Here is a 27,617-nt window from a genome sequence, read left to right as displayed (position 1 = left end):
ATTTTTAGTAGAGACGGAGTTTCACCATGTTGGTCAGGCTGGGCTCGAACTCCTGACCTCAGGTAATCCACCCACCTTGGCCTCCCAAGTGCTGGAATGACAGGTGTGCCACCACCCCTAGCCTCAAAGAACTTTCAAGATTAATTCTGAAACATATTATTTCCAGGTCTTTTAAAATTATGCCTTTTCCAGGGAATAACCTTTTCAACCTCCAGTTTGTGATTAAAAACACTCATTTACTGTACTGCATAGAAATTGAGTTTCACGTGGCCTCCGTAATTCTGCTGCCATTGTGTCCCTCCATAGGGTCCTCAGTGCTCTTTATCTGGCTGTACCCTACTATGTTTTAATTCCAAGGCAACAATAAGAAAAGCTGGTAACCAGCTCGTATGTAAAATGAAACCCAAAAAATAAGTATGGGGTCAGGAGTAAAGTGCCACGCAGGGCTGCTCTGCTTGAACACTGGCTCTTCTCTGGGGTCCTGATGACAGCCCTGTCAGTCACTTTCTTTCATATTGGTCCAAAGTAAAGTGTTTTATGGTTTCCCTTCATTATTTATTGCGCTAAAGGAAAAGTAAGTAAACCATTGAGCACTGAGTTGAGGGCTCTGGAGAGAAGTACAGGAGGGTGGTGCCACAGGTGTGCACCTTTTTTAGTTGTTTTGCCATTTTCCCTCTGCCAAAACAGTGTCTGGTAGGTGTAGAAACTAATACACTGACAGATTGAAAAGAATGCTTCAGTTCCTGCTGTAAGCAATTAAATAAGTTCATCGTAAGGTGAGCACACTATATTGAGCATCTCTTTCCTGATATCATTTCCTTTCTAAGCTGCTGCAAGACCATGGTGCATTTCACATCCAGACTGCTATACTCAGATGGCCTGGATGTCCCAGGTCAGACTAAATGCACTGCCTGTGATTTCAGAAATAGGAAGTGTTGTGCCAGGGAAGACCAGTTGTCCTTCTAGGCTCCCATTCTGTCTCAGCCCGTGTCAGGTGCTTGGAGGGTGAGGTGTGTGGGTGATATTCCTCTGAGATACCAGTACCAAGAGAGACTAATGATGCATTCAGAAAGTGCATAAGGTTTCACCATCGATGCAGTGGTCTAAATCTTTTTGCTCTATATTAAATTAATAAAATACTATAGTCTCAGTTTGGTAGTATATCCTTTGTTATAGGTTATATTTTTCAAATATTAGTATTTGAATGAGTCCAAATACATTCTTTGCCCATCCTGTCTGCTTTCTAAAGTGTCCTCATATTTTTTAGCAGACCTCATTTTTAGAAGTGAAGCATGTTTTTTTCTTTCTCTTTAAATTCTCTGGAGTTTGTTTCTGGATGCGGTTTTCTTACACCAACATGTTATTCAACAAACCTTTGTTTGCCTGAAGAGTGTGCCAAGTTTACCGTTCAGCACTTGGTCAAGATTAAGCTCACCCCTGAGCAGCCTAAGAGAGAGAAGCAGAGTCATGTAAGTGCAGTAAATTGCAGTCCACACCCTGGAGACCGTGTGACAGAATTTTCTGTGGCTGCTCACAGAGCCATCAGATCTTCATCTTTGGCACATGGTAAGATCTCCTGAAATTTGGGGGTACTGACTAGAGAAAGGGACTCAGGAATCAGCATAGCTGTCTTCTGGTGTTCAGAGGCCTCTCCTGGGGCCAAGGGTACAATCTTGTGTTTCACACTTTTGTGTCATAGAAAGTGGAATCAACACCATCTCGGGCAAAGAGCAGGGATTGGGGGAGAAGAGGACAGGATGTGTGGAGCTTCACCTGGAGGGCCTTACAGATGTCATTTTGTCAAATCTTCCTCATTCATTATTTTTTCCATTGTGCATATGAGAAGAGTGAGACTCATACAAGCTAAAAACGATGTGCTTACAGTCCTACAGGCAGGACGAAGTGCCACCAACAATCAAAGTACAGATCCATGGGACTTTGAAACCTAGGATACTTCAGCGACACCACTCTGCTTTTCCAGTGATCTACAGAGACATGGCTTTCAAATCAGTATAAAGAATTTCCAAGGACTTAAAATGGAGGAGGAGTCAGCCTTGAGGAGTCAGCCTTGAAGCTTCTTCCTGTAACGACAAGGTTCTAGCATAAACTAAAGAGGCCTTTCTCAGAGAAGGCATCTGAACAGGGTTTCTCTGTAAGTCATGGCTAGTGACACCACTCAGATTCTACCACATTCATCTCTTTGAGCGTGAGGACACAATTGGTGACATTTGTCGTGAGGGTAAAGTAAAGAAGGCCCCCCGGATGTTTTGGAAGGCCTATTTTTTTTTTCCTCAAACACTCCAGTTCCCCTAAAGAGGCCAGGAAAGCTTTTGGGGGTTAGGATGAGGACACGACTCTGCGCCGTTACCTCCTTTCCTCCCTCACCCAGTCCCTTCCTCAGAGCATGCACCAGGGCAGATCTTGCTTGAGGATTTCCACGAGGGTCTTTTTCAGTTGAGATTGCATTTTAGTGAGTAATACCCCTGCCAAAGCTAAACTAAATCTGTGGGAAAAGACAGTATTCTTTCCTAAGCTGCTAATAAAACTGCTCACGACATGCTCAAGAGTTCATCAATCAGCTGTGACCCAGCCAGTGGCTCCTGCCTGACACCCATCTCTGCCTGGTGGCAGTTTCCTGAGTTATCAGAAAGCAGACATCATGATTCCTGTGTGCTTCTCCATGAAATGTCTCCCTCTGGAGGGGTTTATGGGGACATTAATCCCTATCTCTTAGGGTGACATTGGCTGACCAACTTATTCTGAACTGTCCCCTCAAAACGTTTTAAGTTCATTTGACTAAAAAAAGTTAAAGCATATTAAATCCAAAACATATTATACTATAGATTTTGGTTTTGTGAAGCTTCAATATGGTTGAAGCTATGTCTCAGAAGTGTGCTTGCTACTTTGAGCATATGGGCAACGTAGTTGTGGGTAAATATGGTTGCTTCTTTCACAGAATCAGGGATGGCTTCCCTTTCTCGGGAATAGCCATTTATAGAGGATGACATCTATCAGATTCCTTTGGCCATACCAGAGGTGCTCGGTTTCAAGCTGACTGATACCCTGCCTCCTACCCTTAGCTGCCTGTTTATTTTTAAGAAATATATCTATTTTTAAATTTTTAAAGTAGAGCTGTAATAAATTCTCATAGAACCCATGCTCATGCATCATCTGAGTTTTAATGTAACTTCTCAGTAAACACTCTAGGATAATTTAGTTGCTTATGAGATCCTCCTAGTTTATAGAGTTACTGGGCATAAACTGTACTTCAGAACATCTGGCAGCCTTTTTTATTTGAGTAAAACATATAACAAAAATTTACCATTTGATCATTTTTAAACATACAACTCAGTAGCATTAAGTGCATTTGCAATGTGTATTCATCACCACTACCTAGTTCCAAAACTAGATCACCCCAAATGGAAACTGCCTATCCATTCATCAGTCAGCTCCTTCCCCTCCCCAGCACTTGATAACCACTTGTCTACTTTCTGTCTCTGGATTTGACTATGGATATTCATATAAATAGAATCATACAATATGTTGCCTTTTGTGTCTAACTTTCACTTAGCATAGTGTTTCAGATTTATTCACGTTGTAGCGTATATTTTGTACTTCGTTCCTTTTTATGGCCAAAAAAAATACTCCATTGTATGGATAGACCATATTTTGTTTATTCATTTGTCAATCGGTGGGCGTCTGGGTTGTTTCTACCTTTTGGGTTTTGTGAATAGTGCTGCTGGGAACGTTCCTGTACAGGTATTTGTTTGAACATCTGCTTTCAGTTCTTTGAAGTATAGACGAGGAGTGGGATTACTGGGCCGTGTGTTAACTCTGTTTAACTTACTGAGGAACTGCCAAACTCTTCCTCAGCAGTGGCATCATTTGCCATTCCCACCAGCAATGTCTAAGGATTCCAGTATCTGCATCCTCACCTCGTTTTTCTTTTCTTTTAATTAATAGCCATCCTAATGGGTGTGAAGTGTCATCTCATTTGCATTTCCTTAGTGACTAAACATGTTGAGCCTTCTCATGTGCTTGTAGGCTATTTGTATATCTTCTTTGGGGAAATGTTCTATTTACGTCCTTTGCTCATTTTTATGTTTAGGCAACTGGGTTGTCTTTCTCTTGTTGATCGAGTTCATGTTTGTTCTTAATGGAAATTTTCAAATATGCACTAAAGTCATTAGAATAGTAAAACAACCCTCCTGTACATACCCCTAGTGACAAGTCATCAGCACAGGGTGCTGTCCCCATGCCCACCAGGAGGATTCGGAAGCAAACACCAGCCACTTAATGTCACCCCACACTTAGAGCTCATTCCTCCCATTGTGTCATAATCAGTTTGCCTGAATTAAGATCCAAACAGGATTCTCACATTGCATTTGGATAATATGTCTCTTTTAGGTCTCTTTCAGTCCATACATTTTCTTTTTATTTCCTGTCAGTTTCTTTTTGAAGGAACAGGATTGATTGTGCATCCTATAGAGTGACCCACATTTCAGATTCTGTTGGTTCCTTCCCGATGCTGTTGTCTGTGGTGTAAACTGGTAGGCAGAGCTGGAGGGTAGATCTGATTCCAGTTCATGTTTTTGGCAGAAACACCTCAGCTGTGGAGTTCTGTCCATTCGCAGCAGGACTGGCTGCCTCTTTCTGTGATGTCACTGCCTCTGATAACGAGGTCAGTCATTCTGGGTAATTCTGTCACTCCTTCATTAGGCTTCGTCTTTACAGGGAAACCCCTTTGTCAGCTGTTCAGCTGCCTTGACTATGGTTTGGTCAGAAAAGTTCTATCAGGCACTTGTTCCTCTCCCTTGATTTTCCAGCACTAAGGTTCACAAGTGGTTTCCAAGCCAGGCTGGGTGTGCCTTTGTAGGTATCACCATAAACTCATCAATGTCACATTTTAGATGTACCACCCCATTGCACTTAACACGTACCTTCAGGTTTTCAAATGGCGAGCCTTCCTCTTGGCTGTAGACTCGGATCACCTGGGGACCTGTAAAGAAAATTCTTTACAGAATTTTTTACAGAAAATTCTAACTCGCCCACACCACGGAGTGAACGTCCCTGCCATGGGGCGAGCATAGGAAAACCCCAAAAATCTCTGCAGTGATTCTAGCACACAGTGAGGATTGAGGGTCCATATTAGATCAAGAGCAAAGATGTGCAGGGCCTGTCTCCAGAGGCTGCCGGCTGCACCTCGGCCTCCTGCCCTGCCTCCCTTCTTGCTCCCTCTTTACCACGTAAGTACCAACACCTGGGCTCCATGATGAGCCAGGCAAGACTCTCCCTGAAAATGTGCTGCTTCCTCTTCCCCTTTCCTCCCCTTCCCCTTCCCTCCCCTTCCCTTCTCTCCCCTCCCCTTACCTGGAGCAGAGATTGGCCCTGCTTCAGGGAGGAGATGAGCACTGTGGTCCCCAGGGCAGCACCCTTAGATCAGCAGCTAGAGGGCCTGGCCAGGTTACCCCGCAGGCACCACTGGCCCCAGGCAGGTGCCTGTTCATCACTCCCAGGGCATCCTGTGTTTAACTGCCACTACCCAGAGATATCAATCAACAGTCTTGATGGTTTTTTGACTCTCTTTCAGACATTGTGTCTTCTCCCACCATACTGTGCAGAAAAGGAAGCTCACCCACCTCATTCAGGCTCCCAACTCTGCCCCATAGTATAGGGGTGCGCTGTGATCCAGGGTTTTGTGAGTAACTCACTCTTACCTCATGAGGCTGGGCTGTGATCCCCAGCAGGTTTCATTCTGAGTGCACCAGGTTGCAGCTGAACAATGTGGTGTTCTTGTGAAGCTGGAGGACCAGTGAGGACCACCTCTGCCTGAGTGTGGACCTGGGGACAGCACTCTGCGCGGCTCAGACAGGCATGAGGAAGTGGATGCTTGCATGTGTCAGCGGAGCGATGAATCAGAGCCCTTGGCTTCTTGCCCTGTGCCCATAAAAGTGGCATTTCCTTAAATAGACCAGAACCTGAATAGCTATTTAAAGAGCATGTGGTATTTGGGAGTATATTTTATGGCCCTTAATTAAACTTCAAACAAATTAAAACATTTAGAGATCTTTTATGACATATTTTTAATCTTTTTTGTGGAGATTTGTATAATCTCTTGGCTTTCACATCCCACCCTAAGGCCACAGACAGAAGGCAGGGTCAGATCTACAGTTGGGGTTTCCATCCTTAGTCAAAAAGCAGTGAGTGGAAACCACCCAGCCAGTCCCTTGGAGGGGCGAGGCTGTCAGGAGTCTTTATGAGGGTAGAAAGGACAGCAAATGGCACTGTGAAACAGGCCTGTTTGTCCCCTGTCACATCTCTTAGTCGACATTTCCTGGATGAAGGACGTGTGCCCTTAGGAGAAAATGGGGCAGTGCTTCTCGTTTGAGTCTGTGCAGAGGCCGTTTTGAAAGTTTGTTCTGGCACATGTCATCTCTCTTGTTTTGTCGACCCTAATCCAAACATAGAATTATCTCTAAAATGACCTGAAAAAACTAAATGCAAAATCTGAATTCCTCAGTAAGAAACGTGCATTGTAATTAGTAAGTAATATGTTTTCTATGACTCTGTTATTTTTAAAAGGTCAATTTTTTTCTTCTTAGAGAGATTGGCACCGTTGCCCATGAATAGTGAACCATAGAAATTCCTTCCATTAGTGTGCGTTTTCCCCTCTAATAAGTGTGAGTTTTGGCTTTAAGAATAGTTGACTTTAAAGGGCTCTGCTGGCCTCCACCAGAAGCTGTCTCTGTAGGGATCAGGACATAAGTGCAGAGTGGAAGGCCCTTGACCCTCCAGCCCCTCCGCTCTTCAGCAAAACATAAATGGCCTTCTCTCAGAGGGAAACCCTTGGAAGATAAGGACTGTCCTTATGTACTGAAAACGCCACTTTTACAAAATAGAAATGCCATTTCTAGGCAAGCTCTGTGAAATAAACTCGTAAGAAGGGATATCTGTGAAAGTTGTAACGCCATTATAGCTCATCTAATTTCATGCTCTTCTGGCTTCGGAAAATTTGATTTGTGAGGCACACGCCCAGAGTCCCAGCTGCTTGGGCAGCTGAGGCAGGTGGAACCCTTCCGCCCAGGAGTTCAAGCCCAGCCTGGGCAACATGAGAGACTCCCTCTCTTTTTTAAAAAGCACACAGAACTGATTTGTGACTGCTCTTCTCTTTATTCGCCGTTGCTCCTAATGCTTCATGGTAATTCATATGTTTCTAACTACAGGAGATTGGAAGTCCTTGTGGCCTCTCCACATCACTGCTGCATTGACCACTCTCTCCTGTTTTAAATACACTCTTCCTTTGCCTTCCGGTTTTTTTCCCCCAACCCCCAGCCCTTCCCTGTGTTCCATTAAAGGCTGTTGTCCTCAGCATGGCCATTACTTGTTGGAGTTCTGAGGGGCTGGATCTGAGGCCTCCTTCTTGCTTATGGCCTACTGTGACCATCCCTAGGGGATCTCACACAGGACTCTGATGATGCCGCACTTTCTGTCTCTCTGCACTGCTCTTCTGACTCACGTGTCAGTACCACCAAGCACCTTTGGTTTTCTCCAAGGTATCTTGAACTTAAGGTGACAGAAACACACCCCTCATCTGCTCAACGCCCACCTTTCTCCAGTGAGCTCTGCCCCTGTGAAGGCCACCGCCAGCATCTGGTTCTGCCCATAGAAGCCAAAGGCCCATCCCGAGCACTGCATGCGCTCTCCCTCCTCATAGCCAGTCTGTTGCCAAGTCTAGTCTGCTTTAGCTGCCAAGTATCTCCGGAGCACTCCTTCTCCCACCCACCACTCCAGCCCAACCTGATAAGGACCTCTGCAGCCACTGACCAGCTGTCCTCTGACTTTCCTCCCCCTGCTCCTGGCTGTTCTTCTGACCCCAGTCCAGCCACACTTCCCTTTAAACCTCCTTGAGCCCTGGCCCTTGTCAAGTCTGTGTGTCAGCCCTGTCCAACAAGATGCCCACCCAGGAAACCTCAGGTGAGGACTCATTGAGTGTGCAAATGAGTCCTCAAAAAGAGCAGCCCATCCCCAGGCCCTCTGCCCTTTCCCACAGGCTGTCCCTAGATTTGTGGCCATGGCCACGTCCACCTGTGGATTCCATGCTGGGGCCACAGATTTTAGGGTGTCACTGTGTCTCCTGCTCTCCAAGGTGGAGGTTCCCCGTTACTGTTAGTGGAAGAACACTCCAGGGACTCCAGGCCCTTCATTCTTCTGTTTGTATGCCAATCCCAATAAGACCTTCGCAGGCCTGCAGAAAACACATCCCCACACTGGGCGGCCATGGCCCTCCTGTCAGGATGGAAAGCTCTGCCCCGTGGCATCCAAATGGCTTTGAAACAAGTGATTGTAGAGCATGTTTCCTACCATTGTGTTTTGAGTGAGAACTTCCAGCAGTTGGGATTTCGAGCGAGTTTGTTATCTGAGTTCCTCGTCCAAACCCCCTTAGAGAGAAGGGGAGAGGGAGGGAAGGAAGGAACCACACACCAGGGCACTGGTATTGCTCCATGTGCAGCAACACATGGAGCAGTGGAGGCAGGTGGAAGTTTACAGATCACATGAATATGATAAGGGTCAGCAGAATTGGGGCCACATGCCTAAGAGCAGGGCTCCAGGAAGGAGCAGCCTAAGGACATTCTCAGTGATTCTGTTGCGTATTGGTGTTCTGGTTTGGATTCATGCCATCTGCAACACAGCAGCTCTCTCCTCTACAGTAAGCAAACTAAACCCTAAAAATACCTTACAGGCCGGGCACGGTGGCTCACGCCTGTAATCCCAACATTTTGGGAGGCCGAGGCGGGCGGATCACCTGAGGCAGGAGTTCGAGACCAGCCTGACCAAATGGTGAAACCTCATCTCTACTAAAAATACAAAAATTAGCCGGGCATGGTGGTGGGTGCCTGTAATCCCAGCTACTCAGGAGGCTGAAGCAGAGAATTGCTTAAATCCGGGAGGCGGAGCTTGCATTGAGCTGAAATCGCGCCACAGCACTCCAGCCTGGGTGACAGTGCGAGACTCCGTCTCAAAAAAAAAAAAAAAAAAAAAAATAGAATACCTTACATGTGTAAAGCACATCACAGTTTCAGAAGGGGTTGAGGACTTGTCATCTTGTGTGGACTGGGATTTGCACACCCACTTCACTGAAGTCCAAGAGAGCCCGGGTGGTGTGCCCAGGAAGTGTCAAACCTGGCTCAAACCCCTGCCCCCAAGATTCATACTGGTGGTGGTGAGTTGTTTTTATCCAAGACATAAAAGCTTTAGCTTTTTTCCTCAATTGCCAAGAAGATCCAGGGTAACTTTAGCCTTCCTGGGAAGGTAGGGATCACAAGTTCCAGGGGCCATCAATCCACAGGCAGATTCACCTGCCTGTACCTGTTGCCACCTTAGAAAGCAACAGAAAGTTTAGTTCCAGACCTCATGCAGATGGAGACAGAGCACCAGGCTGCTCCCAGGCTCTTCTGTGGGGTCCAGGCATGGAGCAGAGGCATGAGGGACAGATGGCAAGAGGCAGGTCTGGGGGCCACCTGCAGACACTTGATGAGGGCCCCAGGATCAGGGGAGGAGTGCTAAGCAGGCAGTAGGGAAGGTGGGGCAGGAACCCTTACCTCAAGCATCTTGTGAGTGGTACCTCACTATCATTCTCACAGTCATCCACAGCAGTCTGGAAGGAGGCTGAGGCTCCGAGAGGCCAAGCACAGAGCTGGTCTGTGGGATCATTTGCCTCTCCCTGTGCTCCCCTGGCAGCCCGGAGCCCACTGTGGTCTGGGTTTGGGAATAGCTGGCGGGTTGTATGAGTGGTGGCGGCTGGCAGGTAGGAGGTGGAGGAGGCCTCACTGGGTGCTGTTCACACCTGCAGAACAAGGGTCTTGACTGGCTGAGGAAGGGAGAAGCCATTTCTCTGGTGATTCCATGCGATTTTCTGTCGTTTCATGTGTTTCCTCTCCAAGATACTGATCCTGTCATAATAGTAACAGGCTGTGGTAGCCATGTGGAGGGGAGCTCCCTGCCTTCCTGCCTGGTGTTCTTGCACCGTGCCTTCCGAAAACCCAGCTTCATTGTTCTTATATTGAGTCAATATGACTTCATTAGCAGTTAGGCTTTTCAGCCTGGAACATTTCAAACCATGCAACAGCCAGTGATGTTGGGAGCAGAGGGTTGCGGGCTTCTTCCTCACTTCCCTGGAGGAACGCGTTTTTCAGAGCCTGGCTCATTGTCCCCACATGATCTCTTTGGATGCGGGAGGAGGCAGAGCAGCCAGCAGGCGCTCAGACTTCACTTGGACTCCCTACTTTCTGGCTTCCAGCTTATCACATAGGGTGCCTTGGAGCCATGTGGAGCAGCCTGGCCTGGCTGCCCTCCAGCCCACCAAGGGTTAAGGGAGGTGGGGCCCCCAACCAGCCTTCTTTTTGGGCTTTAGTTGTATTGATAGGAAATTTCTGTTGTCAGGTACTCAAACGTGAACTTCCTCAGCCTGGAACTGAAGGAGCCATTGTTTTCCTCCGGTTCAGGTCACTGTGGCATGCTTTGTAAATGAAGCCTCTCTTCCCAGAGGTTCCAGGTGGGGCGGGGGTGCTGGAGCAGCAGCTTCTTCCCTGGCGTGGTGTTGGGTTTATCTTGAGGAAGTGGAGGGGGAAGGCAGGGGTTCCCACAGCCAGGCGGATGGGACACAGGAGCCTCTGCCTCCAGGCGCTGTGAGGCAGTGAGGCCAGGCACGTCCGCGACCCTGCCAGAGCTGCCTGCATTTCAGGGAGCAGAAGGGGCGGCTGTGGCAGGAAGTGAAGATTTGTTTTCCTCCAGAAGTGAATGTGACCTCTGAGGGCCAGGCGCTGCCATTGGCCTCGCACAGAGCTCCACACGTTATTAAGAAGCTTCCTGGCCCCCTCTCCCTGCAAGGATGCCTCTTTCATCAACCACTTAGTCCCTTAAACCTGGCTCTTTTTTTAGTACCTTTGATAGACTTTTTCCTTTGCATTTTGAGCAAGGGGACCTTGCATTTTCGTTTTGTAGTGGGCCCTGCCAATTATGGAGCAAGTGAGTCCCAGCCCATTCTCCATGTCTTGCATACTTCATTCCTGCCTCTTCTCCGTACCCCAATTCTAGACTTACTTCACTGTGGAAAGGTGCACAGAGCATTAGGAAATCTTACGTAGAAGACTAAAGGAAAGCAGGCCCATCCTCCTATAATACACCTCACTTTGAATGATCCCATAGACCCGCTCTGTGGCCTGGGTGAGCGTCTTGGCCTCTCGGAGCCTCACCCTCCTTCCAGACTGCTCTGGGTGACTGTGAGAGTGAAAGTGAGTACTGCTCACAGGATGCCTGGGGCAAGGGTTCCTGTCCTGTCCTGTCCTGTCTTCCCTGCCGCCTGCCTAGCGCTCCCCCCTGGTCCTAGTTTCCTCCTCAAAGAGCTGCTTTCTGAGATTCCGATGAGATCAAAGAGATGAGATTGCATGCATGTGCATGTGTTCAGGGGTCTTCAGTCAGCAGTCACTGTCAAGCCCTGTTTGCCGCAAGGCAGCTTCTTCGTTAGGTCTTCAGAACCCTTTATGGGGTGGTAACTGTTAAATCATGGCCAGAGCAGAGAGCCGTGTGGAGGGCGGGCCAGGCCTCTTGGGAATGTAGCAGGTCTTACTCTCAGGACTGCGTCTTCGTGGCCAGAAAGTGTGAGGACTACTACTGAGGCAGAGAGGATTCTCACCTGGGCCAGGTATTTGGGGAGGGCTGATGTCAGTGAATGCCTGGTGGCACACACTTAGGTAGCCAGATCAGACTGTTGGTACACCAACCACCACAGGCTTGCTGCCACCTTCCCCTGCGACTCTGGGCAGGTTTGCATTTCCTTGTTCCTTAATCTGGTCACTTTCCTCACAGTAGTTTATAACAGTGTCTCTGGGTCGTATCAGAGAAGCTGGAAGCAGCAGATGGTCAGGTCAATGAGAGGAAATGGCCTATGAAAGTAACTCTTGGTGCTGCTGTCCTTTGGAAGGCTCATGCTTTGCACAGCCACTGGAGCGTTCTGGGTATGTGCAGTCAGGAGCCAGACAATAAATACATCTTGATGATACAGGTGATGAGAAGTCAGCCTAGGCTGGGCGCGGTGGCTCAAGCCTGTAATTCCAGCACTTTGGGAGGCCGAGGCGGGCGGATCACAAGGTCAGGAGATCGAGACCATCCTGGCTAACACGGTGAAACCCCGTCTCTACTAAAAAGTACAAAAAACTAGCCGGGCGAGGTGGTGGGCGCCTGTAGTCCCAGCTACTCTGGAGGCTGAGGCAGGAGAATGGCGTAAACCCGGGAGGCGGAGCTTGCAGTGAGCTGAGATCCGGCCACTGCACTCCAGCTTGGGCGACAGAGCGAGACTCCGTCTCAAAAAAAAAAAAAGAAGTCAGCCTCGTGCTCCTCCACGTGGTCTGCTGCTTTGTGAGGACACCTGCCTAGAGCTGTGAGGCTGGACTGATGTTCTCCCTCGCGGGGGCGGCCTGCCCAGCCTTTACTTGGGTCCTCGCTGGGTCGGACACATCCTTGCAGTTCCGAGCCTGGGTTCCCATGGCCTCCACCTGCCCCTGTCTCTGAGCCACAGGTCCCTGACTTGGTGTTAGGTCCTAACAGTATATAAAGAGGGGTCAGGATTCGTAAAGTGCTTTGTAAGCTTTGTAAGACTCTATACAGATATAGTTAATAATATGATGATAATCATAGTGTTAATGTTGTTCTGTGAATCACTCGTTCCCGGGAGGAGGATAAAATGCTCCTCAGGAGCTGGACAGTTTGCCTTGAATAGTGAAATCTGGGCTTTCTCAGTCACCTAGGAAGCTGGCTCTTGGTGCAGTTGAAGGCGGTGTGAGATAATGAAAGTGGGACAGGGTGGTGGGGAGGTGTTCTTTTTCAGCTTGTGGTGTCTGCATAAAGTATGAATTAGGAAAATTGAAATGTGTACATTCATCTTCATAAGGACTCTTGCAAATAAGGGTAAAGGCTACATACCAGCTGAGTTGCAGAATATTTTATATGATAAAATACTCTGGGCCAGGCAAGGTGGATTGCACCTGTAATCCCAGCACTTTGGGAGGCTGAGGTGGGAGGCTTGAGCCCAGGAGTTCAAGGCTGCAGTGGGCTATGAGTGTGCCACTACACTCCAGCCTGCAGACAGAGTGAGATCCTATCTCTTTAAAACCTAATAATAAAGGCCGGGCACGGTGGCTCAGGCCTGTAATCCCAGCACTTTGGGAGGCCGAGGCAGGTGGATCACGAAGAGATCGAGACCGTCCTGGCTAACACGGTGAAACCCCGTCTCTAATAAAAAATACAAAAAATTAGCTGGACGTGGTGGTGGGCGCCTGTAGTCCCAGCTACTCAGGAGGCTGAGGCAGGAGAACACAGCATGAAACCGGGAGGTGGAGCTTGCAGTAAGCCGAGATTGCACCACTGCATTCCAACCTGGGTGACAGAGCGAGCCTCTGTCTCAAAAAAAAAAAAGTAAAAATAAAATCTGAATTATATATTCCTTTTATAGTTACAAATACTTTAAAATATGGAATAAGGTGCCCCTTAAAAGAAAGTCAAGGCTGGGTACAGTGGCTCATGCATGTAATCTCACTGCTTTAGAGGCTGAGGTGAGATCGCTTGAGCTCAGGAGTTTCAGACCAGCCTGGGCGACATAGCAAAACCCCATCTCTACAAAAAAATAAACAGAATTAGCTGGACGTGGTAGCACGTACCAGCCTGTAGTCCCAGCCACTCAGGAGGCTGAGGTAGGAGGATTGCTTAACCCCAGGAGGTCGTCAAGGCCGCAGTGAGCCAACTCCACTCCAGCTTGGGTGACAGAGAGACCCTGTCTCAAAAAATTTTTAAAAGTCGAGTTGGTTCCCCAAGAGTTGGCATGGAGAGCACACAGCCAGCCTTAACTGGCTCCTAATGCAAGATGGGGGCAGTCAGATGGTGACACCTTCAGTTACAGAGGTGTTTTGGTTTGTGGTTTGTGTTTTTTTGGAGATGGGGGGTCTCACTCTGGTGGCAGGCTGGGGTGTAATGGCTGTTCACAGGCACAGTCATACCATGCTGCAGCCCTGAACTCCTGGGCTCAAGGGATCCTCCTGCCTCAGCCTCCTGAGTAGCTAGGACCACAGGCACGTGCCTAGCAGCAAATTGCAGAGGTTTTTGATGGACTGCAAGTCTTTGCTTAGAGTCCCTGATCTGGGAGGTCAGGCTGAGTCATAACTTTTCTAACAGAACAGCCCTGCCCCACTCCTGTGCCCCACGCTTCTCCCTGGCAGAGTTGAGGCCACAGCCGGCAGGGCTGAGGAGCCCTGTACACATCCCACCTCCCCATACCAGATACTAACAAGACCAACTCACAGAGGATCAAGGCATTTAATCAGACCAATAAATTGCCTCATCAAAGACATCTTTAAGTGAAACCTGTGTTTTCAGATAACGTTTTTTAACCACGAGTGTGTGGTGGGGTACACTACAGCAATCTCCAGGACGTGTGGTGCGCGGCCTGGACCAATGCTCAGGGGGCCATGTTGTCGCTCTCGGCTTCTCACCATCCATCAGAGCAGGTGCCATTGCAATGAAAAGGGCAGAAGGTGTCTTCATGTGTGGGCACACTTTGAGATACACCCTGACTTGGAGGATCTTTTACGTGCTTCAACAACCAATGGAGAATGAGTTGTATTTTAATACATGGTGCTTTAAAGGTCATTGATTACTGGCCGGGCGCGGTGGCTCATGCCTGTAATCCCAGCACTTTGGGAGGCCGAGGTGGGCGGATCAAGAGGTCAAGAAATTGAGACCATCCTGGCTTACACGGTGAAACCTTGTCTCTACTAAAAATAAAACAACCACACAAAAAAAATAGCCAGGTGTGGTGGCACGTGCCTGTAGTCCCAGCTACTCGGGAGGCTGAGGCAGGAGAAATCACTTGAACCCGGGAGGTAGAGGTTGTAGTGAGCCAGGATCACGCCACTGCACTCCAACCTGGCGAAAGAGTGAGACTCCATCTCAAACAAACAAACCAAAACAAAAAACAAAAAAAAAAAACGGTCATTGATTACCACCCATGTCCTCTGGTCTGTACTGTCACCCCAACAGGTCATGGTAGAGGCCAGCTTCAGCAGCCTAGGGGCCTCTCTTTGTATGCAACAGCTAGTAAGTCAGCAAGACGCCACGTGTTATACCAGGCCCAGGCGTGACCGCGCAGGGGCAGCCATCTACAGCTGGTGGGTGGGACGGGTTGGGGAGTCATAGGTACCAGGTAGCCCTTGGACACGGCCGCCCTGCCCTGGGTTTGGTTTTGTGTTTAGGAGGCTGTGCAGGATCTGAGGCCTCCTGTATCCTCCTTGGCATCTCCTAAGAGGGTCCCAGCATGTGTTAGTTACATGTTTTTCTTCCTTTCCTTCAGAATATTGACATTACAAACTTCAGCAGCAGCTGGAACGATGGGCTGGCTTTCTGTGCCCTCCTGCATACGTATCTCCCTGCCCACATTCCGTATCAAGAACTAAACAGCCAGGATAAGGTAAGCCATGGAGGGCCAGCTCCTGGCACCCACCTCACAGGGTTGGAGAGCTGAGAACCAAGGGTAGTGCCTGCCATCAGTAGGTCACATGCCACAGTGCTGGCTTGCGATTGCCTCATGCCAGCTGGGTCTTATTCTGGATCAGGTCATTCATGCTGAGCCCACCAGTCCCTGACCCACCTTTTGTGGAGTATTTGGTTGGTTCAGAATTCCCCTAGTGATATCATTCCTGGTGGGAGCAGCCAGTCCTTCCTGAGTGACTACATTTAGGATGAAGAGCTTCACCAGGAGGGGGCCAAGAAGGCAGGAGTAGTCAGGCAGTGCTCCTGCCTTCTTGGCAGTGCTGACCATGCCAGGCCAGCCTCCTGCCACCTTGAGGAGGGCTGTCACTCCATGGCCCGTTCTGCACTGTGGGCCTTAGAACTGGCAAGAAACACCAACCTGTGCACTCCAGGGCATGATTTGATCTTTCATCCAGAGAGTTCCTTGGGGACAAGGTCAGGGAGAAGCCCTGTCCAGAGGGCCACTGGAGAGGATCCAGGCCCGCAGCTCCCACCCCTGTCCCCTGCTTCCCCCATGTCAGCCCCCAGCTCTGCAGACAACCCTTGAAAATCCCTGTGGGGAAAGCTCATTTGATGAGTGTTCCTAACTAGCTTATGGGGGCGCTTGTTCAGGCGCCATAGCATTGGTGCGTCAGAAGTGGGATTCTTCAGGAGTGAGGAAAGAACAGGTATTGGTGGGTCACTCTGCAGCAGGTCGGGAGGGGAGGGTGGTCAGGCCTGGTGCAGGGTACTTGGTACAGACGCAGCAGCTCAGGCTCCCAGCATAGGTTTGTTGTGGCATCAGCTAGAGGTAAGTGTCATCCTTCAGGTGCATCTGTCCCAGGCCGTTGTGGAGACCATGTGACTTTCTCCCTGCCTTGTTCATGCACTCCTGTGACATGGTTTCTTTTACAGAGAAGGAACTTCATGCTGGCTTTCCAGGCAGCTGAAAGTGTTGGCATCAAATCCACACTGGTGAGCCCTTGTCCCCCTGAGTCACTGGCAGGGCCCTCCTTCTGGCTACGAAGAGTTCAGTCCTGTTTAAGCTGAATCCTCGTGGGCGTGGGGTGGTGTGGCTGCTTGGTAAAAGGCAGCTACAGGGTGCTCTGGGGCCAAGGGAGGGTCCCATTAAGGGTGGGTGCAGATGTAGGATCTTGCATCCTGGCGCCCAGCACTTTATCTCACGTGAAACGCCCTGAGGATCCCCCTGAAAGGGTGGGAGGCCTGAGACCATGAGCCCAGCCAACCTTACCTGGGATGGCTCCTCGCAGTCACCTCTTCCATAAGAGAATCCCTTGGGTCAGAAGAAAAATGTCACATGTTTATAAATCTCGCTGTCAAAAACACCACGCCAGCAGGTCCATCTGCCTTGTCCATCTAGAGGGAGAGAGCAAGGCAGCTCCCAGCCAAGGCAGGCGACTTTAGAGGCTCCTGCACTTCCTCGTGATGGTGTGGGGAGCCACCACTCACAGGACAGAAGTGTGGAAACCCGGCGTGTTCTCAGGTTTAGGCCTCTCACGCTTCTACCTTGCCGAGCCCGACTTTCCGGGAGAAAACACAGCGTCCGAATCCAAAGCCAAAGCTTCTATACCCAGAGACACTTTTATTAAGTAAACTGAGTGCTGCAGCATCGCACGGGACACACAGACCATCAGGGGATGTTCAGAAAGGGTGGAGAGCCCACAGGCCAGGCCAAACCCCAAACAGTCCTAGATCTGGGGCCCTCCAGGGCCACCTCCTCATCCCCATGCCCCTACCCTAACTTGTAACAACTGGAGGTGCTGTGAAGAAGTGTTTACACCCATGTTCACTCAGAGTGTTCATGCCACAGGTACATCTAAATCCCTGGAAATGTGCTTTTTTTAGGGCGGCCTCTGTTCAACTGTTGTACAGGGAAAAATAAGTTAAATATTTCCCCATTCCTGAATATTTTACAACACATGTGTAAAGTTCCAATATATTAAAAAGCGGGCCTTTTTTCCCACCCTCAAAAGCTCCTATAGTCAAGATTCTTGGATTAACCAGACAGGTTTTCATTTTCTGCACCAAGTCACCAAGGGCGCCCTCCTGATCCTGCATGCTCAGCTGCACGTCCTGTGCTCCTCACCCATGGGAAGGGAAGGATCTCTCAGGCTGGCCCCTTGGGACACTCCCCATGCCTTCAGCAGCAGCAGTGTATCACTTTTTGAGGCCTTCTGTCGCGTGTTAAAGACTGTGAGACACTGGAGTGGGATGGGGGTGGGTCCACGGTTTCCCAAGTTTGTTTTCCTACACCATCAGTTCACCGGTCACAGGTCACTGGAATTCAGCAGAGCACAGTTACAGGGCAGAGTCTTGGATGATTTCAGACTGTTGCCCATGGTGAAAGCCATCAGAGTTGGTTCTGGGAACCCCCGACACAGAAAAATTCTCCTAGGCCAGTGCCTGGGGCTGAGAAGGGCTCTCAGAAGGGCCTCCCAAGGAATGGTTTAAGAAGAGAGGCGGGGCCGGGCGCGGTGGCTCAAGCCTGTAATCCCAGCACTTTGGGAGGCCGAGATGGGCGGATCACGAGGTCAGGAGATCGAGACCATCCTGGCTAATACGGTGAAACCCTGTCTCTACTTAAAAGTACAAAAAACTAGCCGGGCGACGAGGCGGGCGCCTGTAGTCCCAGCTACTCGGGAGGCTGAGGCAGGAGAATGGCGTAAAACCTGGGAGGCGGAGCTTGCAGTGAGCTGAGATCCGGCCACTGCACTCCAGCCTGGGTGGCAGAGCAAGACTCCGTCTCAAAAAAAAAAAAGAAGAGAGGCGGGTGCGGGGAGGAGGGAGGAAGTTCCCCCACCCAGACTGGATGAAACCCCATTCTGCAGAGTTGTGAGCAGGGAGGCACCTTGCCTGTGGCTCTGGGGCTGGGGTGGATGGCCTGGGTACTATGCTGATGCCCAGGGAGGAGGTGCTCTTGACTAAGCTTTAAAAACATGTAATTAGTCCTAGAAAATCTTTCAAGGCCCCATCCAACCCCAGGAGCCCATGTTGCTGTGGCGGAGCCCATTGGGACAGCCTGGAGGTGACCTGCAGTTCTAACCAAGCCTCTTCCTTGTCTGTCAGGACATTAATGAAATGGTACGGACTGAACGGCCCGATTGGCAGAACGTGATGCTGTACGTGACGGCGATCTACAAGTACTTTGAAACCTGAGCATGCTGGGAGGAGCTGCCCCAATAGTGGGGGTACCCCTCCACAGGGACCGAGCGACACCAACGCCATTAGCTACGCACCCCTGTACAGCTTCCAGCAACTCCAACTCTGGGCTGCCCCGCAGCGTGTGAGCCTCCAGCTTGGGGCTTCCATATTGGCAGAACTCAGCCGTGTGGCCCACAGCTCCCACCAGGGCCCCTCCCACGTGACCCATCCACTCAGGTCACGTGGGCTCAGCACACATCCCACAGGCCAGTGGCTGCTGGAGTTTTCCTTCTGAAAAGAATATTGAACTACACTAGTGCTCCAGGGAACCAAACAAAAAGGGCTTCATGCACAGCTGAACTTGGGAAAAGGGATTCAGTTCTGTGGGAAACTCACTGGGGTTGATGAAGGCTCGGCCGCGGCACTTCCTGACTATTGGCTGGGGCGGGTTCCAGCGCTGATGAGAACGCAGGAGACTCAGCGCCTGGCAATTCGCAGTGCCCTGGGCCCTTCACTGTCCTAGTTCGGAGGAGCATGTCACCACAGACGGGTCAGCTGCCCCACACCTGACAAGGCTGTCCCGGCCAACGCAATCCAGGCATTTTCAGCCTGAGCTAGGAGAGTATCTAGAGGGTGTGGTGCAGGCGGGCCGGGGCTGGGGGGGCTGCTGCTGCTCTCACGCAGCTGGGCTTTCTGGCAGGAAGCAGTCCCACGGTCCCCTTGCCTGGAGACTGCGACCTGTTTTCCAGCCTGGAAGGGGTTTAGAGTCCCAGCTCTGGCTTTAGATTTCTTCATCATAGGGAGTTTTGTTAGTTAAGATTTTTGTTTTGTTATGAGCAATACTGGAAAAAGTCGCTCCTGTTCTGTTAGTACCAAAGTTACATTATTTCAATAAGCTTAGAAATCTAGGCCGGGCGCGGTGGCTCAAGCCTGTAATCCCAGCACTTTGGGAGGCCGAGACGGGCGGATCACGAGGTCAGGAGATCGAGACCATCCTGGCTAACACAGTGAAACCCCGTCTCTACTAAAAATACAAAAACTAGCCGGGCGAGGTGGCGGGCGCCTGTAGTCCCAGCTACTCGGGAGGCTGAGGCAGGAGAATGGCGTAAACCCGGGAGGCGGAGCTTGCAGTGAGCTGAGATCCGGCCACTGCACTCCAGTCCGGGCGACAGAGCGAGACTCCGCTTCAAAAAAAAAAAAAGAAATCTAAACAAGATCTGTACCTTAGCATGGTGAGAGCAAGGAATGAAGCAGGAGATAGGAGAAAAGTAAACAACTTTAGGGAGCCCAGGCCGTGTCATTTAAACTCACTGAGTCACTAAGACATCATTCTCCTAGGCCAGAGTTTAAGAAAGTGCCTTAACTCTTCTTGTGAGGGCAGCCACTGCCCTCCATGGCCAAGGCAGGGGCCTCGTTCAGGGCTCAGTGGTTGAATTGTCTCCCACCACCATGCCCACCCTCCCCAGGTACTGGGTCCTTGCCCCCTGTGCCCACCCTCCCCAGGTGCTGGGTGCATGCTGTTTGAACCAAAGCCTTATTTAAAGGTGGTCACTGGAGATGCTTTCAGGCTGGAACTCAACAGCTCTTTTTGGGAATAGGGATCTCCCGTGTGCCTAACACAGTAGCTATTGGTTTGAACAATGTCCAGACAAGACCTGTAGTTTTGAGAATACAACTGTGTGTGGCACCTGCAAAGCACCATGAGGAAGACCAGCCACCAGTGGAAGCGGGTCACTGCCCCACAGACTGGATGCAATCAGGGGCTCCCAGGAGGCCCAGCCAGCCCAACTGTGGGCTGAGGGGTCTGCATTCAAGCACGATGTTCTAGACTAGGAGTTGAACGTGTCTGCGTAGCCTAGAATGTGGTTATTAGGAAAGGGGCTGTGTATGTGGGTGCGGCTGCCAGCACACCTAGTCACCAGATGGCCAGGAACTGCCCATCAGCCCTGCCCAGACGTCAGCCTGGGAGCTCAGGCTGCTGCCGCCAGCTGGATACCCTTTGGTGAAATGCCTGTTTTCAGCTAAGGAGAGGCCAGGCAGGCAAAGTCATGCCACAGAGCATACCAGAGACCCCCGCAGACGCCTGGCCCAGTCCCCCAGTCTGAGTTGTGTTCTTGTTGCTATTCCTCTGTTGATGGCCAGCTCTGCTATTGGCATGAGCCACTAATGTTCGTGTGAGAATTCCTGTTTTTATATGTCTCTCCATTTCAGTGTCCTCAGTTCCCATTTTTGCTCTCATTTGCCTTCACAGAGGCCAGTCCACCTGTCCAGATCCAGCTGACTGGTCATGGTTTGGTTTATTTATTTTGTCCTTCAGGGGCTGTTTTGCCCTAAGAATGAGGGGACTTCCCTGGGTCTGCAGTTCCCAACTTTATCCTTTGCTGGCCATGCGAGCCCAGCCCTGGTGCATCATGGGATGGGGGGGTAGGGGTCCCCAGGATCTTCTAGAGGAAAGTGGCCATGGATGGATGGGCTATATCTGTGTTTTCCCTCTGGGAGTCTCATGAGTCCAGCATCAGGCCTGGGGTCAGCAACAGGGGAAGAGGGTGGGCATGTGGAGGGCCTGGCCCCGCCTATCTAGAGGCTTACCTCGGGCCCCTCCTTGGGGAAGGTTTGCATGCAGAGCTGCAGGGGAGAGGGTTCCAGAAGCATTGCCTTTTGCCTCATCTAATAGGATCCTTAGAACACTGTGGGCTTTAGGAATGACTATAGATGCTCACACATGTTTAAGGTGACATTTGGAGATACTCTTAGTCCTGTGGCACCTGGCACGAAGCCTCCAGGAAGCCACTTTGCCTCTTCTCCCTTCAAGCACAAGCTTTACTGCAAAAGGGCCAGTCGCATTTCTATTTCTCTCGATCCCAGGCTTCTGTGGACTGACGATACTTTTAAATGTTGTTCTAGTAAATATTCTTGAATGTATTAAAATGGCTGAAACAACAAGCTTAGGCTTTTCTAGCTTGCCCTCCCCTCCCTGTCGTCCCTCTGGCATCACATAAACCAGAACCCAGCTGCCTCCTGGGACTGGCTGTGGAGAGGAGGGCATCTCTGAGCTAGCCTGTGGCCCTACCCCAAGGCACACTTCCTCGTGTGGAAAGATGCTGACCAGGAGTCCAGGGTGGTCTCCCCTGGGCCACAGCACATCACTGTGTGGCCTGGGGCTGTGGGACAGGGAGCCCTGTAACCACTGGGGTTCTGTGACAGATGACAAGACCTCAGAGACCGTGGCAGAGCTGCCCCTAGGAGAGTGGAAGCCCCTGCATATCCCCAGACACATGCCTTCCCCAGGGACAAGGGGAGTGTGTCTGGAGGGATTTTGTTTGTTTTGAGGCATGTATCATCTTGGAAATAATTGTCAGGATGTATAAAATAGAGAAGAAGAAAAAACGTATACTACCCAGAGGCAACCATTGTTTTTTCTGTGCATTGTTTTTTTGTTGTTTTTGAGACGGGGTCAATGACGGCTCACCACAGCCTTAACCTCCAGGGCTCCAGCAATCCTCCCGCCTCAGCCTCCTGAGTAGCTGGGACCACAGGTGTGTGCCACTATCTCCAGCAGGTTTTGTGTGTGTGTGTGTGTGTGTGCATGCGTGCGTGTGTGTGTGTGTAGAGATGGGCTTTTCGCCGTGTTGCCCAAGCCGGTCTTGCACTTCGGGGCTCAAGCAATCCTCTTGCCCCTGCCTCCCAGAGCCTTGGGGTTACAGGTGTGAGCCACTACAGTAATTGTGAATGCACTGAGCTGGCCTGGAGAACACTCGTCACCTTGTCTGCGTCACGTACAAAAGGCCCATGGTGGTGGCACCTTCTGCATACGAGGGCATGTCGTGAATGCCCTTCCCCAGTGGACTCCCCAGGGTTGGGAGCCCAGCAACTGCCTTGCCCCTGAGTAAGCTGGGCGTTGCGCTATGGCCTGCAAGTGCTCATGAGCTGCACCCCTGGGTGCCAACAGCCGCAGGCACCCTGGGGTGGGCAGCGGGCAACAGCTGTAGAGCTGGGAGCTGGGCGTGGAAGGACTGGGGCAGGACTGGGCTTGGATTCAGCTCCCCCTTGCTCAGCATCCCCTGCGTTGTGTCTTCTGCTGTGTGGAAGGGGTTCTCCCCTAGTGGTCAGCAAGCATCTGTGGAGCGTGCAGGGCAGGCCCTGTGTGCAGCGGCCTCCACACGTCAGCAAGGGACCGCCGTCCCCACCAGCGCACCTGGGCCTTGTCCTGGGCAGCACAGACTCCTTCTCCACCATCCCCAGGGGGGCAGTCACTCCCAGACCCTCCTCCCGTCCCACCTGCAATGCAGCTGCCTTGGATGCTGACTAGGGTGGCCCTGAGGGGATCCTTCTGTCCCCAGTTACTGACCTGCGGGGCCTGTCCACACTGCTGCTCCCCTCAATTTGGAGCTGGCTCTGCTGCTCCCCAGGGCAGCACCTCTGGGGAGGGCATCTTTTCTACCTTGACTCAGAGAAAGTTCCAGGATCTCTGCGGGGCAGCTTAATAGGTGGAAGAGGGGAAGCTGTGAGATTCCAGGGAGGGGAGAGATTCCAGAAGGATCCCTTACACCCCTTCAGCACCCTCAAGAACCTGCGGTCCTGGGCCCAGATGCCATGCCCTGCCCAGCAGCCCTGCCTGGCCAGCTCTGTGGCCCCAGCCCCACGGGGCTGGCACTTCCTGCAACCTGGGGGTAGCCTGGGTTCTATTTTAGGTTGTTCCTTAAGTGAGGAACCAGGGCAGACAGAACCGGTCTCTACATGCTCACAGCCGCTTCCTCATACATCAGGTGAGGATAGACTCCTGGGTTACTCAGATTCAGGGCTCTGGATTCCAGCAAGAGCTTTGACTCCAACAAGTCTGGACCTCACTGGGCATCTACAGGAGGCTGGGCTGGACACAGGAAAGGACTCCACCTCCCTGGCCTGACTGGCCCCCTCAGGCTGAGAGTGCGTCGGGGGCAGTCTGCTGTGAGGCAGGGGAGGGGTGTGGAGAGACCAGGCCCAGCCTGCCAGTTGACTGCACCAGGCTCAGAGCAGGAGCTGAAAGGTATGGTCTTTTGTCTCCACCCTCCCGTGTGTGTGAGGAAGGGGTGGCAGGGGGTCTGCAGTCTTAAGAGCCAAGCAGAAGGCCGGGCGCGGTGGCTCAAGCCTGTAATCCCAGCACTTTGGGAGGCCAAGACGGGTGGATCACGAGGTCAGGAGATCAAGACCATCCTGGCTAACCCGGTGAAACCCCGTCTCTACTAAAAAATACAAAAAAACTAACCGGGTGAGATGGCGGGCGCCTGTAGTCCCAGCTACTCGGGAGGCTGAGGCAGGAGAATGGCGTAAACCCAGGAGGCAGAGCTTGCGGTGAGCTGAGATCTGGCCACTGCACTCCAGCCTGGGTGACAGAGCGAGACTCCGTCTCAAAAAAAAAAAAAAAAAAGCAGAAAAGAAGGGCCAGGGCAGGCACCCACCAGGCATGAAGCAGATGTGCCCGAGGGGAAGGACAGGCCATCACAGGACTGGGTTGCACCCAAGACTTCTGCCAAGACAAGCACTGAGGAGGAGTCGGGACACAGGTCCTCCCCAGGTCAGCCACCGACACGGGATGTGCGGGGGTGGTTTCCATCTCTGCGAAGCGGGGGCCCCCTTCTGGGCCCTCCTATCAGGCACCCTCTCTGACATGGGGTACAGAGGCCTGGCGGGTCACGGGACTGGGGCCACAGGGAGAGTGGGCAGGTGGCTTAGAGCCATCGGGGTGATGAGTGGCGAGCCCCAGCATGAGGGCTGAAGAGGACTGTCACTGCCCTGGAGCCCGGGCTCCACTCCCCTTGGGGCCTGCTTTCCCATCTACGCCAATCATCCCCAAGGCCGGGTTGCTAGCAGGTTGCTGTTTGTCCTCACACCCAGAAGCAGAAATGGGGTGAACATCTTGAGTGGGTGGGGGCAAGTTGGAGGAGGATGGCCAGTGACTCGATCACTTCCTCCGTATGTTTCTTCTGCCTTTGCAGGACCTCTGTTAGGATAAACTGGAGCCCTGTGAGGTCCCTGCCCCACTGGAGAAGTTGGGGAGCATCCGGGGTGACCCAGTCGGTTTCCAGGGACCCTTTCCCTGCTCACCGGCTGCTTGTCCTGGGCCTGGCGTGTCTTGCTCCTGATGCAGCTCAGCTGGCCTCAGAGCAAACAATGAGGGCCAGAGGCCACCAGGTGCATCCTGGGCAGGAACAAAGGGCCGGAATCCTGGAGCAGGGGAGGCCCAGCTGGCCCCGCCGCCTGGCCTGAGGATCCCGGAGCCTGGATGGAAGGAAGGGTGGGCGCCCACAGCCTTTTCAAAGCCTGCCTGGGGCTGGGCAGGGAAACCAAGACCCGGAGACAGAAGTCGGGGACTGCCAGGGGCCTCCCTGTGCCCACCAAAGGGCAGTAGTTGCACTCGGAGGACTTCTGCCCCTCAGCCTTGTTGCTCCCTTGGGCCTGGGGAGGTGGCCCAGGCACCTGCACAGGGACCTTCCCCAGCTCCACAGCCTTGATATCTGAGGACAGCACTCAGCTGAGGTGGGTACGGGGCTGGCGAGGGGGCAGCAAGGCCAAGACCGACGAGGTGGCCTTAAGGTGTGTGGTGCCGAGAACACAGGCCCCTTCCTGGAGAAAACAAGCCGGCCCGTGGGGCAGGCAGTATGGGAACAGCCCTCCCAGGTGCGGTTCCCCATTCCTGAACTGGACGGCCTGGCCTGTGCCTAGTCTCTAGGCAATGGCATTGCTGGAGACCTGGGCCAAGGCACCTGACAGATGACACAGGACCGTGGGGCTCTCTGCCTCTGAAGGGCCAGGGAGGAGCCCAGTAGGGGAAGGGTGGGGGCCTGGCCTGAGCCTGCCCCTCACAGCCTCCTTGTCGCTGGCTCCTCATGGGTGGCTCTGAGGACTGTGGAGCTGGCTCGGGCTGGAGCCACTCCAGGCCCTGCCTGACCACCCCCAGTCTCAGGACAGTTCCACTGGCACCAGTGCTGAGGAATGGAGGAACTGCCCCTTGAGCCCTAGAGGTGAATGTTAAGGGCTTTGGCACTGTGACCCTGAGGACCAACTTTAGAACAAAGTCATCACTCCCTGCGTGAGGACGTTGTGGCTGCACCCCGCTTGCTGTGGGACTGGCGTGCACATGGCTAGACCATGCATGGGAAGCCTTCCACACAGGAAGGTTGCGGGCCCCAGGATGGGAATGGCAGAGGAGTCATTGGGGTCCACACTGGGGTACAAGAGAGACCCTCAGAATCAACTGAGAGCTGGTTTCTGCCTCATGAGCCCCCTGAGCCCCTCAGGAAGACTCAGGACACTCCGTGCATGTGCTGAGTAAGGGCTTGAATGAATCTGGGCCCAGCAGGTGTGGGCGGGAGGGGTTTGTCCCCACTACAGGAGAGGTTTTACCTCTTGGGAAGCCCCAGAAGTAAGGATGGGGAGCCAAGGATGGGGGCAGGGGAGGGCCCCATGGCCATCAGCATCCCACACCCCTACCTTGTGGTTTGACTTAACCTCCAGGAGGGGGCAGGGCAGACACAAGACACTCATTTTACAGTGAGGATATGGGTCCTGGAGGGTCTGCAGGAAAGCCCAAGCTGCTGGCCCCAGGGCGGTGTCCCCACCTGGAGGGGGAGCTCCTCCACTAAGGAAAGCCAGGGCCATGGGAGGAGAGCAGGCGAGCTCCTTTGAATAGAGAGTCAGCAAAGGCCAGGATGAGAGAGAGAGGGGGCACCAGGGCCAGGTCTCTTTGGAAAGACCTGGGGACAGCGCCCCAAGAGTCTCATGTGGGTCTCGCCCTTCGGAGTTTAACTCAAGCTATCTCGGTCCCCACACATCCCAGGGTTTCCTCCTCCGCCTTGCGAGGGCCCCACTGGACATTAGGGAACATGAGGACCAGGAGAGCCGGGCTAGCTGAATGGGAACGGGGGGCCCAGGCTTTGATCCCAGGAATACGCCAGGGAGGCTGCCAGATGCTCAAGGCTGCATCTGGGCAAGCAATGGTCACTGCCATGGGCCCCATGCTCCTCGCAACACACTGGCCAGGTGCCTGTGTGCCCACTTCCCACCCACCCTCTCCTCCCTGCAGTGAGTGGTAGCTGCTGTGATAGAGATTGTGCCCCCAATCTGCCTTCAGCCTTACGGTCCAGCCTGGCCTTCGGCAAGCCCCTCCACCCTGGGCCTCTAGCCAGGGCCCCACTGGTCCCCAGAGGTTCTAGAATGCAAGAATTCCCAAAAGCCTTTGGCCACCAGTACCCCGGCTGTCTGACATAGCCTGTCCTGTCGTGAACAAAATTGGGATTAGTCTACATCCCTCCAGGTGCAAGGGTAGAAGGCGAGTTCCCTTGGACAGCTTGGAGGGCTGGACATGAAGTTGTTCCCAATTGCAAGCCTCCAGAAAACAGGCAAGTGGGGGGTGGGGGGGCGTGGGAGAATTCCCAGCCTCAGGCTCTAAAATTTCCAGTTAGTCTGTGGTGCAGACAGGACTCCCTGCCTCCTTGATCAGGGAAGTGGGGGAGGATCAGGGCCACACTGGGCACCAGGAGCTGGAAGAACAAGGGGGTCTCTGGCCCAGAGTCTGGGATGGGGAGAGGCAGAGGGGGCACTGGAAATTGGGGACACATCTTTGAACTGAGATACCAGCTGTTGTCAAGACCAGCCCCTGGGCCAGGCTAAGGAAGGGCAGGGCTAAAGGTGGAGAGCCGGACAAGGATTAGGCAGGGCCTTGAATGCCGTGTTCAGGAGACTGGCCTTTATCCCTCAGGACCTGGGGAGCCATGGAAAGATGTGAGGAGGAGCGGGCACTGGGCACAGCTGGGCACTAGGGAAGGCGTGACACAAGGGTATGGATCCAGCCCAGCTCTGATAAGGAATAGCAGAGTTCCGCTCGGGCCATAGCAGGCCAGCGGGCGGCAGTGAAGCTTCTC

The 27,617-nt window shown here is 52.2% G+C and overlaps 1 protein-coding gene across 7 annotated transcripts in view; it reads left to right on the top strand.

The window, feature by feature from the left end:
* Positions 1-19,566, top strand: part of SPECC1L (sperm antigen with calponin homology and coiled-coil domains 1 like) — a 150,883-nt gene extending 131,317 nt beyond the window's left edge. For all 7 annotated transcript variants that reach the window (XM_033232726.1, XM_033232722.1, XM_033232721.1 and 4 more), the window contains 3 exons: positions 15,398-15,514; positions 16,471-16,530; positions 18,643-19,566. In XM_033232726.1, the coding sequence (XP_033088617.1) occupies positions 15,398-15,514; positions 16,471-16,530; positions 18,643-18,732 (267 nt within the window). In that variant the 3' untranslated portion in view covers positions 18,733-19,566. The remainder of the gene's footprint in view (positions 1-15,397; positions 15,515-16,470; positions 16,531-18,642) is intronic.
* Positions 19,567-27,617: the final 8,051 nt, after the last annotated feature.

This window comes from Trachypithecus francoisi, unplaced genomic scaffold (genome assembly GCF_009764315.1).
Source record: "Trachypithecus francoisi isolate TF-2019V2 unplaced genomic scaffold, Tfra_2.0 Lachesis_group14, whole genome shotgun sequence".
Classification (NCBI taxonomy): domain Eukaryota; kingdom Metazoa; phylum Chordata; class Mammalia; order Primates; family Cercopithecidae; genus Trachypithecus; species Trachypithecus francoisi.
This window is presented reverse-complemented; position numbering and strand designations above follow the sequence as displayed.